General features: G+C 35.9%; 1 protein-coding gene across 1 annotated transcript; it reads left to right on the top strand.

Annotated features, from left to right (window-relative positions):
* The first annotated feature begins 534 nt into the window (after positions 1-534).
* Positions 535-3,115, top strand: LOC149179142 (multicopper oxidase LPR2-like). The gene is made up of 5 exons (XM_089423781.1): positions 535-646; positions 748-986; positions 1,075-1,644; positions 1,727-2,623; positions 2,732-3,115. Exons 2-5 carry the CDS (start codon positions 756-758, stop codon positions 2,783-2,785), a joined length of 1,752 nt encoding a protein of 583 aa, XP_089279907.1. The 5' UTR covers positions 535-646; positions 748-755; the 3' UTR covers positions 2,786-3,115.
* The last annotated feature ends 10,442 nt before the right edge of the window (positions 3,116-13,557 follow it).

Genomic DNA, 13,557 nt, shown 5'->3' with positions numbered 1-13,557 from the left:
AATGTGATTTACCGTAATGCAAGTCACTTGAAAGATAACTTTAAAAAATGATTAAATAACAAGATGGAGTGCGCTTCGCTGGATGACTAGACATGAATGGATTGAGCTCGTTCCAATAGTGTGCTTGAATGGAGTAGGCTCGTTCAAATAGTGTGCTTGAATGGTGTAGGCTCGTTCAAATAGTGTGTTCACTACGTGGCTTGGGAGGGACACCTGTTTCAAAGGAACTAGTCGATAACATGAAAAGATTAATATTGCCACGCCACGTTTCCGGGTGTTCATCCTGTAATTTAAAGCGAAAGTCGACTAATCCTCAACGGAAAGTAGTAGTGGTAGGAAACCATGAATCTGTCCAAATCACAATGTATCAAATGACACTTGTCTTCATCCTTTTGGATTCAGTTAGATGATACTTCACCCCGAAGTAATATTGCGCTTCGAGAATTTTGGCAGCACATTAGATCTTAACCAACCATACCTTTATAAGATTACCATCTCTTTATTTCCTGGTTCTCTGTAAGGAGGTTCATCGAACTTATAAGATTACCATTTCTTTATTTCCTGGTTCTCTGTAAGGAGGTTCATCGAACTTATGACCATTTGTTTATTTCCTGGTTCTCTGTAAGGAGCTTCACCAAACTTCCTGGTAAGTGATCGAAGTAGCGAATAGATTAAGAAGATGACAATACTTTACAGATTGATCAGTGAGTCCGAATAATGGTAGACCTGGTCTTAATTTTATTGCAGGGCCAAAAATGAAGAGGATTATGGTGGCGATTGCGCATGTGTTTTTAGTGATCTGCATTTTAATTTCGCACGCAAAGACTGCCAACATGACAGAGGAAGAATTGCAGGAGATAACTTCGCCTATTGAGATGTTCGTGGACGAGCTTCTGGAGATGCCCACACTCAAAGGTTATTTCGTCGGCCAAGATGGTCGTTTGAAGACGGGCAAACTTCGGATTGGGATGTTTCAGAAAAAATGGGTACAAATTTTTTAACTTTGCTGTATTATAGGGAAGCCATTTTTCTGTTCATGCCAATGATTTCTCTTTGTATATGTTGTGTGCACAGAAATTTCACAGGCATTTCCCTGCGAGTACTGTGTTTGCATATGGAACATCCAGGGAGAGTGCGAGCGTGCCAGGTCCCACGATCGAAGCCATCCAAGGCGTGGAGACGTTCGTGACGTGGGAAAATCATCTGCCATCTCGACATATTCTTCCGTGGGATCCCACCATTGCAACTGCCAAAACCAAACACGGCGGAATCCCCACCGTCGTTCACGTCCACGGTGCAATCGGTGAACCGCAGAGCGATGGGAACTCACTTGCGTGGTTTACAGCTGGATTCAATGAGACCGGACCCACCTGGAAGAAATCTAAATATCACTACGTCAACGTCCAGCATCCAGGCAATCTGTGGTACCATGATCATGCCCTCGGTCTCACCAGAGAAAATCTATTGGCCGGCCTCGTGGGCGCCTATATCATTCGAAACCCGGCCGTGGAGACACCTCTGAAACTCCCATCAGGTCGGGAATATGACCGTAGTCTTCTCGTGTTCGATAAGAGCTTTGCCAAAGACGGATCCATTTACATGAACTCCACGGGGAACAACCCTTCTATTCATCCCCAGTGGCAGGTACTACACAATATTATATTAATCACTGCATTCGTTACCTTTTTTCAGTTTCTTTTTCATATTGTAAATATTATGTGTGCAGCCAGAGTATTTTGGGGAGGTGATAATAGTGAACGGCAAGGCATGGCCTTACTTGAGAGTGAAGAGAAGGAAATATCGTTTCCGAATTATTAACGCCAGCAATGCCAGGTTTTATAGGTTCGCGTTGAACAATGGGCTTTCTATGACTCAAATAGGCTCCGACTCTGCCTACTTACCCATTCCCGTGAGGGTTCAGAAAATACTGCTGAGCCCCTCTGAGATTGCAGACATCATCATCGATTTCGCAGATTCATCGACGGATGAGGCGATTCTCACTAACAGCGCTGCTTATCCATTCCCCTCTGGAGATTCCGTCAATAAACTCAACAGCAAAGTCATGAAATTCGTGATTGAGAAAAAGAAAGAAGCTGCCAAGAAACAGCGCGACAGCCGCATTCCAGAGAGATTGGTTCGATACCCTATTCCCAACAAGAATGTTTCCGCTCGGACGCGTTATATTACATTGTACGAATACGAAAGCGCTTCGGGAGAACCGACCAATTTGTTCATCAACGGGTTGCCGTTTGGGGCACCAGTGACTGAGACGCCGAGGCAGGGAACGAGCGAATTATGGCATATCATCAACCTGACTGATGACAACCATCCAATCCATATTCATCTCGGATTGTTTTTCGTCCTCAAGCAAACAAAGCTGTTGAAATTTGAGGAGTTTAAGAGTTGCATGCAGAAGAAAAACGACGCGGTAAGATGCCAGATAAAGAAGCATGCAAAGGGTCGAGTGATTCCACCTCCCGCTAACGAGAGGACTTGGAAAAACGTGTTCAAGATGCAGCCTGGATTTGTGACTACCATTCTTCTTCGCTTCTCTCTGCTGGATTCTCACCGCCCTTATCCCTTCAACGCCACTTCTGAACCCGGCTATGTCTATCACTGCCATGTAAGTCTCCCCTTTCGCTGAAACTCGAATTCTCATTGTTGCACTAATTGTAATTCTCGATACTTCGAATTGCTTATCATTTAATTGGGTTGTATTTGGAAATTGCAGATCTTAGATCACGAAGACAACGAGATGATGAGGCCCTTGAAAATTGTCTCCTAACTTCATGACTACAATACGGTAGAAGTTTTGGATTATTTCCAAAACTCTAGGTTATTTCTATATCTCACAGACCATCTTATTCATAGTGTGAAGAATAATGGATGATATTATTCATGCAGAATTTGAGCACACGATCCGCAGGTTTTATGTGTGTATAAGTGCAAAATGTAGATTAAAAATGACATCCAGACTTCTAATAGTGACATCTACGCTGTTGAATGTTAAAAATGGCATCCAGACTTCTAATAGTGACATCTAGGCTGTTGAATATTAGTCGTATATTGTCGATTATAATCCAGTCTTCTAGAAAGTAACACGAAAACAGGAGAAACTGACTGGTACTATGTTGCGTTTCATCTGGCCCTGATCTAGGCGGATTGGCTTTTCACAGTAGTTTATTATGTATATTTAAAGGTAGTATATTTAAATATTCAATTATGCCCCTAGTGTATAAAGATATTTTGTTTATTTAGATTTATTTTAAAAATAAAAAATTTCATAAAATTAAACTAAACTAAAATAAAATATTTTATGAGATATAGTTTTTTTGGAATTTTATGAGATATATTTTATGAGATATAGTTTTTTTGGAATTTTATGAGATATAGTTTGTTTGGAACGTAGTATCAGGGTAGGAGTTAAGGAATTGTTCCATAATGTTATAATAAAATTTATTTACAAGTTTAAAAATTTCTATGATAAAATGATGAATCTCATACATTTATATAGTTAAAAATTTATATATATATATATATATATATATCACACCCTAATATAAATTAAATAAATAATTAATATTTATAAACATCATGATAAACATTAAAACATTTATTTTATTAAAAAATAAGTATATAATATTATAACTTCATATATTTTAACCATCAATCAAATTATTACAAGAAGATAAAACATCAACTCAAAATAATCTTAAAATATTTTTTAAATTTTTACCATTGATATTCAAACACCAATTATCATAATTTGTTGAAAAAATAAGTTTTTCTATTTTACATGTGTGGGCAATGCTAATACAAGACTGCCACGACAAAAGTAACACAAAGCTAGGTGAACAGGTGTCCTCATTTATGGTAGGAAACGCCTTCAGAAACGGAAGGAGACAGAAAATAGTAAAATACCCGTCTTGTAGCCTTCGAGAACGGTTCTCAGAAATCAATGCCAAATGAATCGCGTTTGTCTTCATTTTATCCATTAGGATTTGGCGCGATACGAATTTTAATTTTCATTCCATTTTATGTAATGATGTGTTCTTTATTTGGTTACACACAGAAGCAGCGAGAATACCAGAAACTCTTTGACTTCATCCGAGAAGAAAAACCACTGATTACAATGAGTCAAAATTTTGAATTGTAGCATCAGTGCACTCTGTCCTCTTCAGGACAATTCACATAAATGAAGTGATGCTGGGATAAAAAATGTAGACAATTCTGGAATAAAGAGCTCGAGCTTGGCCGAAATAAACATGATGGTTATTTATGATATTCCAGTTAATGTTATGACTATCTTCCTTTTAATGAATTGAACCATTATTCTAATATCATCTTCTGGATCTAACTGGAAAGGATTTGACGCTTTGAGTGAGACATTCCCAACAATATGTGTAATGACATGAGGGGCATAAATTAACAACAATTTTTTCTCTGGATGAAGAGATGTTACCAATCTCAAACTTTCGCAACTGAAGAGGGTTATCAGAGTTTTCTCCTTCTCTGGTGAGCAAGTCTGCTAAATAATTCTCTTTTCCAGCCTTGTAGACAATGTCAAAGTCACAACCTTCCAACCATGATGTCTATCTGAGAATTCTGGAGTTGCCTTGTTCAAGTAATCTTTTATTACTCAACATGCCTTTCATGTGCTTTAGATCAGTCTTAGCAGTGAAATGAACGCTCTTGAGAAAGAGTGTAAAATGTTTTATGCCTTTTTTACTACAAGAATTTCTTTATGTGAGGAAGTGTATTTGAGTTGAGGATCTAAAAATGTACCTGATGCATAAGCACAAACTTCCTCCTTTCTGGGATATTTTTGTAGAAGTATTGCAGCCCAACACGTGTTAGAAGAATCTGTCTCAAGAATAAATGGAAGATTTAGTTGGGGTAGAGACAGTGGCGACAACTGCTGTATTTTTACTTAATTATCTGGATAGTTGTAGTCATTGCAGAGGTCCATGAAGCTCTTGATTTGAGACATTGTTGTAGAACTCTAGTTTCGGGAGTTTGTTCGACATAAAACTGTCAGATGTAATTTAGTGCACCTAAGAATCTTTGCACTATCCGGATATCTGGAAGTTGGTCAGGAAAATTTAAGAGAGAAAGCAATGTGTGAGGCTAAAGTTCAATCTTACCTTGTGCAATTATTAGACCAAGATAATTAATCTTTGTTTTCCCGATAATGACCCGATAATGAACTTATCAAGAGAGCTGGACAAAACTAAACCATGCTTATATACAAACCTGTAGAATGTTTCTAAATGTTATCTGTGTCGCTGAATATCTCTACTAAAAATCAACAAATCATCTATGTGCACAATGACAAATGGTAAATCCTGCAAAATATCTTCCATCCTTTTCTGGGATTCGTATGTGGCATTTTTCAACCCAAAAGGCATCATTTTCCACTGGTATTGTCCTCCTCGTACCACAAAGGTTGTTTTAAACCTGTCTTTTGGATCAATGCCAATCTGCCAAAATCCACTTTTTAGATCAAATTTACTGAAGATATTGGCTTTAGCAATCTTAGAGAGAAGGATCTCCTTGTTTGGCAAGGGATATCTAATTGGGAGTAATGCATCATTTAGAACTTTATAATTGATTACCAACCTCTTCTTACCCCTTTTTTGCTATGGATGTTTATTCACATAGAACACCAGACATGCCCATGGGATTTTGCGGGGCTCAATGAGCTTTATCTCAAGCAACTATTTTATTTCATTCATGCAAAGTTCCTATTCAGAGGGACTCATGTGATTAGCAGATGCTTTCTGCGCTTGATGGGTCTGAGCATCTTTGAAAGGAAAATTTACAAAATATTTTTCCCTAAACCAGAAGGCGTCAGTATGTTCTGAAGTGCAGTCCTTCTGGAGTTTGGAGACAATATCTTTTAACAATTCTTGGCCATGTAGGTTAGCATGCTTGATTATCTTTTGAATTTTTTCCAAGTCCTCAACCTTCAATGGTCTCTGGAGTATCAGACTTAATTCGGATTACATATTTGCTTTTAACTGGGACTGCTATCTTGGCTTGCTGCACAATGAATGTAATTGCATCTTTGTCAACTAGGATAGGCATATATTTTTTCACAAAATCTTGTCCCAATAGCATATCACAACCAGTATCATAGTTATAAAGGGTGACATATACAATAGTAGATGAAAGCAATATAGGAAAATCAGGGGCAAAATAAGAAATCTTCATGAACTTTTTTATTAACAACTTTAAAATGCAACTGTGTGGGCTGCCAAAAAGAGGATGGAATGGATTTATACTTGCAACAACTACACATAGCTCTCGTGTCTATATGTGCATCCAATTCATAATACTTATAGCCATCAGTTTTGATTCCAATTGGGATGACCATCCGATCTCCTATAGAGCTGATATCAAAAATGTGTTTAGGAGGTGTTTCTTCTGTCTTAACTATTGGTATATCTGTATGGGCGAGGACTAGAGATGTAAACTTTGAATTAATTTCTTCAAGTTTTTGAATAATTTGTTGAATCTGATCTGCTAATTCTACCAGCTTTTGTTTGTTTGTTTTTATATCTTCTTTTGTCTTCCAGATTTCATCTAAAGTCATTTCTTCCAGAGAACATGAGGAAGGAAGTGGTTCTAAGACCGAAGCATAGGAGGGTCTATACTAGTCCTCTAGATCTAATTCTTCTTCGTCATTCTACAACACTAAAGACTCTTTTAATTTGTTGATGCTCTCTTGGAGTCTTTGTCAGGGAATTACCAATCCTGGAGCAAGAGAATCTTTTTGCTTTTGGAGAGACTGAAGCATTTCTTTTGAAATTTGTACAGAAAACATAAGAAAATTTGAAATGTATGTACAGTCATCACTGCTGGAAGAACATGTTATAGACATTTTATGAAAATTATTTTCTACATCAGAACTAGAGTCACTATATACATAAAAGTATTCATAGTCAGAATCTGATTGTGAAACTAGATCCCAATCAGTCGGATTATATGTGGTGGTGAATAACTCACATATTTTGTTTTGAACTCCTTTCTTTTTATTAGGGAACTTATTAGCCCAACATCCACTTTTTCCGCAAATAAAGCACATGGATCCTTTAGTTGGTTTTTCTCTTTTTTTCTAAAGACATACCTGGATCTAGGAGACCTTCTAAACTTTTGAGGATATTTCTTGAAATATTATTTCTTTTGTCTAGACCCTTTCGGAGAACAATAACACTTATGGTTCTGGTTTTTCTGAGAACCCTTCTTGGAGGAGTTCTTATAGAATCCAAACCTATAAGTCTTTGTAAAGGAGTCCCAAATAATGGTGTTAAAATGCAACTTCTTTTTTACATTCTTCTTTGTTTTATATGCAACACATTCATTTATGAGAATAGTGAGTATATGTTGATGCAATGCAACCAACGAAAGTGTTTCCATAAAAATTCCTTGAGCAGAGAGAGATTGATGAACTAACTCAGGAATTTTCCCTGGCATGGAAGCAAGATAATGTCTTAGGTAGGCTACATTATGGTAATCAGGAATCTTGTAGAAGAGATTTTGCATAGTGCAATAGTAGTCTGAAAGCAAGTCAAGACTACATAACCTTTGGCTCATAAATAGCTGAGCATAGTAGTCTGCATCAGTTGGTATGATCTTGAGAAATTCATGAGAGAAGGCTTCAAGTATAGCTTGTAGAGGATCATCATGGTCAAGGATTTCTAATTGTTCTTCTCTGGTAATCATACCCCACCATAATCTAGCATTACCATTTAGTGCCCATGTGATTTGGATGATTACATCCTTCTAGGAGGCTTTAGGATCTGCTTTCTTTTGGAATCCCCGTGCATTTATCTTTTGCAACAAAATCAATGTCTGATCTCTATTTAGACAATCAAAATTGGTAAACATTGTATTACCCTGATTACTAAAATGAGAGGATTTTTCTTCCTTAGCATCAATATCATTCATCTGTTTAGTCCATTTAGAGAATGGACTACTATGTGGCTGAGATCCTAGGTCTAACCCAGAAGTCTTTGGAGTTAGAAAACTCCAAAGAAGGGAAAAGGGAAGAAATCTCAAACCAAACCAGAATCCAACCAAGGAGTAAAGAAGAAAGATTTGTCAAAAACTAAATGATTCCAATGTAATGAATAGGAGCACTATGCCACGAAGTGGCCGCACAAAAACGCAAGAAAGAAGACCTTAAGAGGAGCAGTGGGTGAAGCCGCTTTGGTTTCATAGTTCAAGCTTGACTTTACCCTTATCGCATGCATGTCTAGCACAGTGATGGGGAGCATGTGGTACTTGGACTCAGGTGCACCGTTCCACATGACATGGTGTAGAGATTTTTTTAGTAACTTGGAGGAGAAATATCTCCAAATGCACACCAAGCTAGGGGATGATGGAAGGTATGGCACAACGGTATTGGTAGATTCACCTTTCATAGGGAGTCGATTTCCCCTTTAAGGCTCAAGGATGTCATGTTCGTTCTAGGCCTAAAGAAAAATCTCATCTTTGTTGCATTTTTGGAAGACCATCGTTATGATGTGATCTTCAGCAAAGGAAAAGAATTCCTTAAACACATATCCATGGGATAGGTGAAACAGATCGAGGTTCATGTAAAGAACCTATATAATCTAAATGTGGAAGATTGTGTTGCATTAAGCACTAAGGCGGAAAAAGTGTAGGGCCGTGATGTGGGTGAAACTTGGCACAAAAGACTTGGCCATTTACATCATGGAACCTTGAAGATTATAGAACAAATAACCATTGGCCTCCATAAAGGAGCACTTAAGTAGCAAGATGTATATAAAGAATGTACATTGGGGAAGTACACAAAATCCACATTCCATGATCGGGACAAAAAAGCACATGAAGTCCTAGAAAGGATCCACTCTAATGTATGTGGACCTTTCTCGACAGCCTCCACTGCCAGACACAAATATTTTGCCATTTTAATGGATTATTTTTCATTGAAGTGTTGGATCTTCTTCATGCAGAAGAAATATGAGAGATTCTCCAAGTTCGTCAAATTCAAGGCAATGGTTGAAAAATAAACCAACAAGAAGGTGAAGGCTCTCAGGAGAAATAATGGAGGTGAGTACGCGTTGAATGAATTTAAAATTTTTTGTGCGAATGAAGGCATTCAATGAGAGTTGACAACACCACACAACCCACAATAGAATGGGGTGGCTGAGAGAAAGAACCGTAGCATTGTGGGAGAAGCAAGGGTGATGTTTCATGACCAAGGCCTACCTCTACATTTGTGGGTTGAGGCATGCAACACAACAATCGGTTTGAAGAACCAAAGTCCTCATCGAATTCTTGGCATGATTATATTGGAGGAGGCTTTTTTGGGGAGAAATCAAGATGTGTCGCACTTCAGGATTTTTGGAGCCTCTGTTTACTACCCTGTGTCCAAAGAATCAAGGAATAAGTTTGAGTTGACCGCAGAATTGGGGGTAATTTTGGGTTACATAGAAACTCCCCACAACTACCGTGTGTACTTTTCATCCCTCAAAATGAAAGTTGTGTGAAGGGATGTAAAGTTTTATGAGGAGAAAGTAATGTGGTGCTCTCTTGAGAGGGAGCTTTAGATCCAAGCAAAAGAGGAACTTTAGATCCCACAGAATATTAACTGATATAATAATAATAAAATAATATATAAATAAATTTCAAAGTAGAATAGAAAGGAAATAAAAAATGATGATGATGATGACGATGACGACGACGATGATGACTTATGTAATAAGAGAGAAAACATTAACAATAATGTAGGTTTATGTGAAAGGAAAATGTTAAGACAAAGGAAGAATTATATAATGATAGGTGGATCATAGGGGTTGGGTTCCTTATCATCAATGTATTCTATATAAGGAGAAGAAGGAGAAGATGACATCACTTTTTCTTGTGTAATTGAGGACAAGGCTAAGAAGAGACAACATAGTAATGGATTGATGGCTCATGCATGACTTGTTATTGAAATATCTAGAGCAACAAGGTCTATGGCTAGGTGAAGAGTAGAACTCCAAATATTTTTTGCAATAGTGAATATTGAGTGAATAGAGTTTCATATCTACATAGACCTTTGCGAGTGTACTCTATTCTAGGTGATGATAGAGTAAATCATTTTCTTATTGGAAATAATTAAAATTTTATCATGGTATAATCTAATTATAAATGTTTAAAATATTAGATGTTTACAATCAATTTTATAAAGGGCTATGGCCTTCTTACTTTCTTTTCTATAATTTTAAATATTGAGATAGAAATTTGTAATGAGAATATAACGACCTCAATTCCTTGTGAATGCTATAAGTATCTTCTATGTGTATTTTTTTTCAAATCGAATAGAAATATGATCAACTTTGTTTTTGCTAATGAAAAAACACACAAACATATTCTATTATACAAGATATAAAAAAAATTGTTCTTGTTAACAAAATTATTATCAACCATGGTTTATTTAGAAAATAACATATATTAAACTATATAATGAATTATTAAATTGATAACTATTTAATATGGGTTTACTTTTAGTGATGTTTCTATGGATCATCTTATGATGTTGTGGACTATTCAAAAGACCCATCACTAGTAAGTCAAGTTTTTATGTCTCCTTCTCATGTTTATACAAAATAAAGTAGAGAATGGATGGGAATCTTTAATTCATGGTACTAAAGATGGGATCAAAAATTATCTTAAGTTTACACACAATATCTTGGCAACGTATCCATGTGAGAAGTACTAGAGTAGAGGGATTGGATCAACCAAGCCTTTTCAATATATGAAAATATTAGGCTTCAAGAGTTCATGTGTTGTAGTGATGGATGCATTAAAGAGAGACAATCAAATTAACTCAAAGTACTAGAATGGGATAATGATGGGTGGAGATTAAGTTGTACCTATTATGGGAGCCTCATCTTTAGTATCTCCTTGGTCTATATGTTCTCCTTAAGTGATGGAATTTTTTCACAAATATATTTTGAGCGTTAACATTTGTTGATTACATAGTAATCTTGTTTCATTAATAGAATTATATTTCTTGATAAAACAAGTAACAAAAATCCTATTGGTGTGTTAGGATTCAAAGTAATTTTTCCTTCCCCTAATATTATTTTTTAATTTGAGGAGGTGGAGGATTTTGAGGATGGCATATTATGTTCTTCTAAGCAATGTGAGTAGGCCTTTTACTTAGATGTTCTAGGTAAAGCAATTTGTTCATATGTTGTTAGATACGATCCAAGAGGAAGGTATATAAAGTATAAATAATTGTGGTTGGATCAATATATTATTTTTCAACCATATTTTAGAGTGGAATATTTGGAGGAATCAACTTTATGTGTCATTTTTACTACTTCTCCCACCTTGAAAATTTCTAGAGAAAAGCTTTAGGATCCATCTTGAGGCCTTAAATGACCACATTTTTTGGTCTCAACCTTATTATGGACCTCGATTCCATAATTCACATACCTGTTGATAATGAAAAATTTCCCAACAATAGTTTGTGACTCTCTCTGGTATGAGGTCCCAATTGGACCTCACAAAATTTGGTATGAGAGGACCATTCAAATTTTGGCTTAGCTCCCATGCTTAGTTGTGTGTAAGTACTATGAGATGTGTGTGATCATTACAATGATGGGTGCACCTTTTGGGCTAGTAGTTATACTGAATGCAAGAATTCTAACGTATTTAAAGGGGGGAATTGATGAGAAAATTTGAGGTGATGAACTCATAGAAAATTACATATATCCACATTTAAGGATTGTTTATTATAAACTCGGAAGGCATTGCAGACTTAGCTTATCAAAACAATACATAGAGTAGTCATTGACCAAACCAATAAGTACCCAATGTAGAAGGAAATCAAACTGAAACCAAGTGCAAGGGATGATACTTCCCAAGGATCAAACGTGCAATTCTTCTTCTCCAACAAGTCCTTATTAAGTCCCCTTTGAATCTGAAATCCATTGTAGGCGACTGCCAAATCTATCAGCTAGTAATTGAGGAGAACGTTAAGAGTATCTAGCCTACCCATTGGTTCTCGTAGTTTATTCTTTACCTCTTTAAACATGGAAATTTCCTACTCATGTATAGAGGATAGATAATATGTATTTTGTTTCTTATTCTATTGTTATGACTTCTCTACCTATTCTCTCAATTGGACATTTTCATCAACAAGCTAATGAACTAGTTGTTGCACTAAGTCCAATCGGTCCTCACTTTTGCTTAGGAAAGCTAGTTGTAGTTTATCCATAACTAAAATTATACATCCTTCTATTATGATCCCATTGGTTTAAAATTGTACTCTTTGAAGATATTTTGTGATAGATTTTAGCTTATAAAATATCAATGCGATTTTTTCACAAAGTGTCCAATTTTGCAAGACCATGACTCAAGTTATTTTGTATAGTGTGCTCATATTTGGTTAAACACACTATTTTTATATTTTGGGACACATTTATACCACTTGGTTTAGATTTACCACCCATAGATCAAATTCACAATGTGTTTTAGAATGAAGTGTTTTGCAACTTTCCATTAAAGTATGCCTAGGGAGTTAAATGAGCAAACCCAAGATTTTGTTGGACTCCTGAGATTAGTATATATTTGTAAGAATCCTTCCACTATGATTTTGTTATTCATAAATTTATTTATTTGAGGATATCTAGAGCTATATTTTTTCCTGGTAAGGATCAATGTAGTTTTTGTAGAAAGGGTTGATTTTGGAAAAAGTTGGCTTGAATAATTATGGCTTGAACATGCTAGAATTGGCATTTGCAAGAAAAAACTTACCAAATCTTATGGAAATTGTTTATTCTATTTATTTTAGTTTTAATATACCTAAAATAAATTCATAATGTGTCTATGAATGGCTCAAGGATGCTAATTACAACTTTGCATAAAAATATATCTTGGACAAAGATTGGAAACCCATTTATTGCCTGACTTTGGTAATAGGTTATAATTATGGGAACTTCTATCCAATGATACCATTCTCTATAAAATTACTTTATTCTAGGATGTGGGGAGCTATTATTTTTCTAAAGGACAATGTTGTTTTTTAACAAATTTTTTGAATTTGTAAAAATATAGATTAAGTGATTATGGGTGGTATATCTCTATAGGACTTGGATAAATGCAATTTCAATTGTTTTTAAAATTTATTTAGGCTAGTCATTTGGATTTTATACACCTCATAAGAAAATTACAATGTGTCCTTGAATGGATTGAAAAATGTGAGTTGTAACTTGCGATAATACTCTAACTTTGACGACGATTGAAAAAAACTCAATTCTATTGGACTCTTGATATTTAGTGGCATGCATGCTATTAGGGTCATTAGTTTCATTGTCAAATGTATTTTCCATGTCCTTTAATTTTCAGTTTTTGAATAAGTTGAGCCTATGACCATTGTTGTTTTCATAGGCTCAAAGGTCACTATTCGACATTGTCAAAATTCAGTCATAAAGGGTTCACCAAAAGCATGGTGTCAAGTTAATGGGAGTCATGGTTATTGTGCAACTTCTACGCAGGTGGATATCAATCATTAAGGAGGTTTGCAAGAGTTGGAGA

This window comes from Pinus tabuliformis, chromosome 4_1, assembly GCF_031772625.1.
Source record: "Pinus tabuliformis cultivar Carrire ecotype Pingquan chromosome 4_1, CPIR1, whole genome shotgun sequence".
Taxonomy (NCBI): Eukaryota; Viridiplantae; Streptophyta; class Pinopsida; order Pinales; family Pinaceae; genus Pinus; species Pinus tabuliformis.
Note: the sequence above shows the minus strand (reverse complement) of the source record. Positions and strands in the feature narration are given on the sequence as shown.

What these genes read in the sequence shown, in the direction of transcription:
- LOC149179142 (XM_089423781.1), top strand. Translation starts at nt 756, where the DNA reads ATGAAGAGGATTATGGTGGCGATTGCGCATGTGTTTTTAGTGATCTGC. An exon ending in GGATGTTTCAGAAAAAATGG is followed by an intron (nt 987 to 1,074) that starts GTACAAATTTTT and finishes TTGTGTGCACAG; the next exon opens with AAATTTCACAGGCATTTCCC. An exon ending in GCTATGTCTATCACTGCCAT is followed by an intron (nt 2,624 to 2,731) that starts GTAAGTCTCCCC and finishes TGGAAATTGCAG; the next exon opens with ATCTTAGATCACGAAGACAA.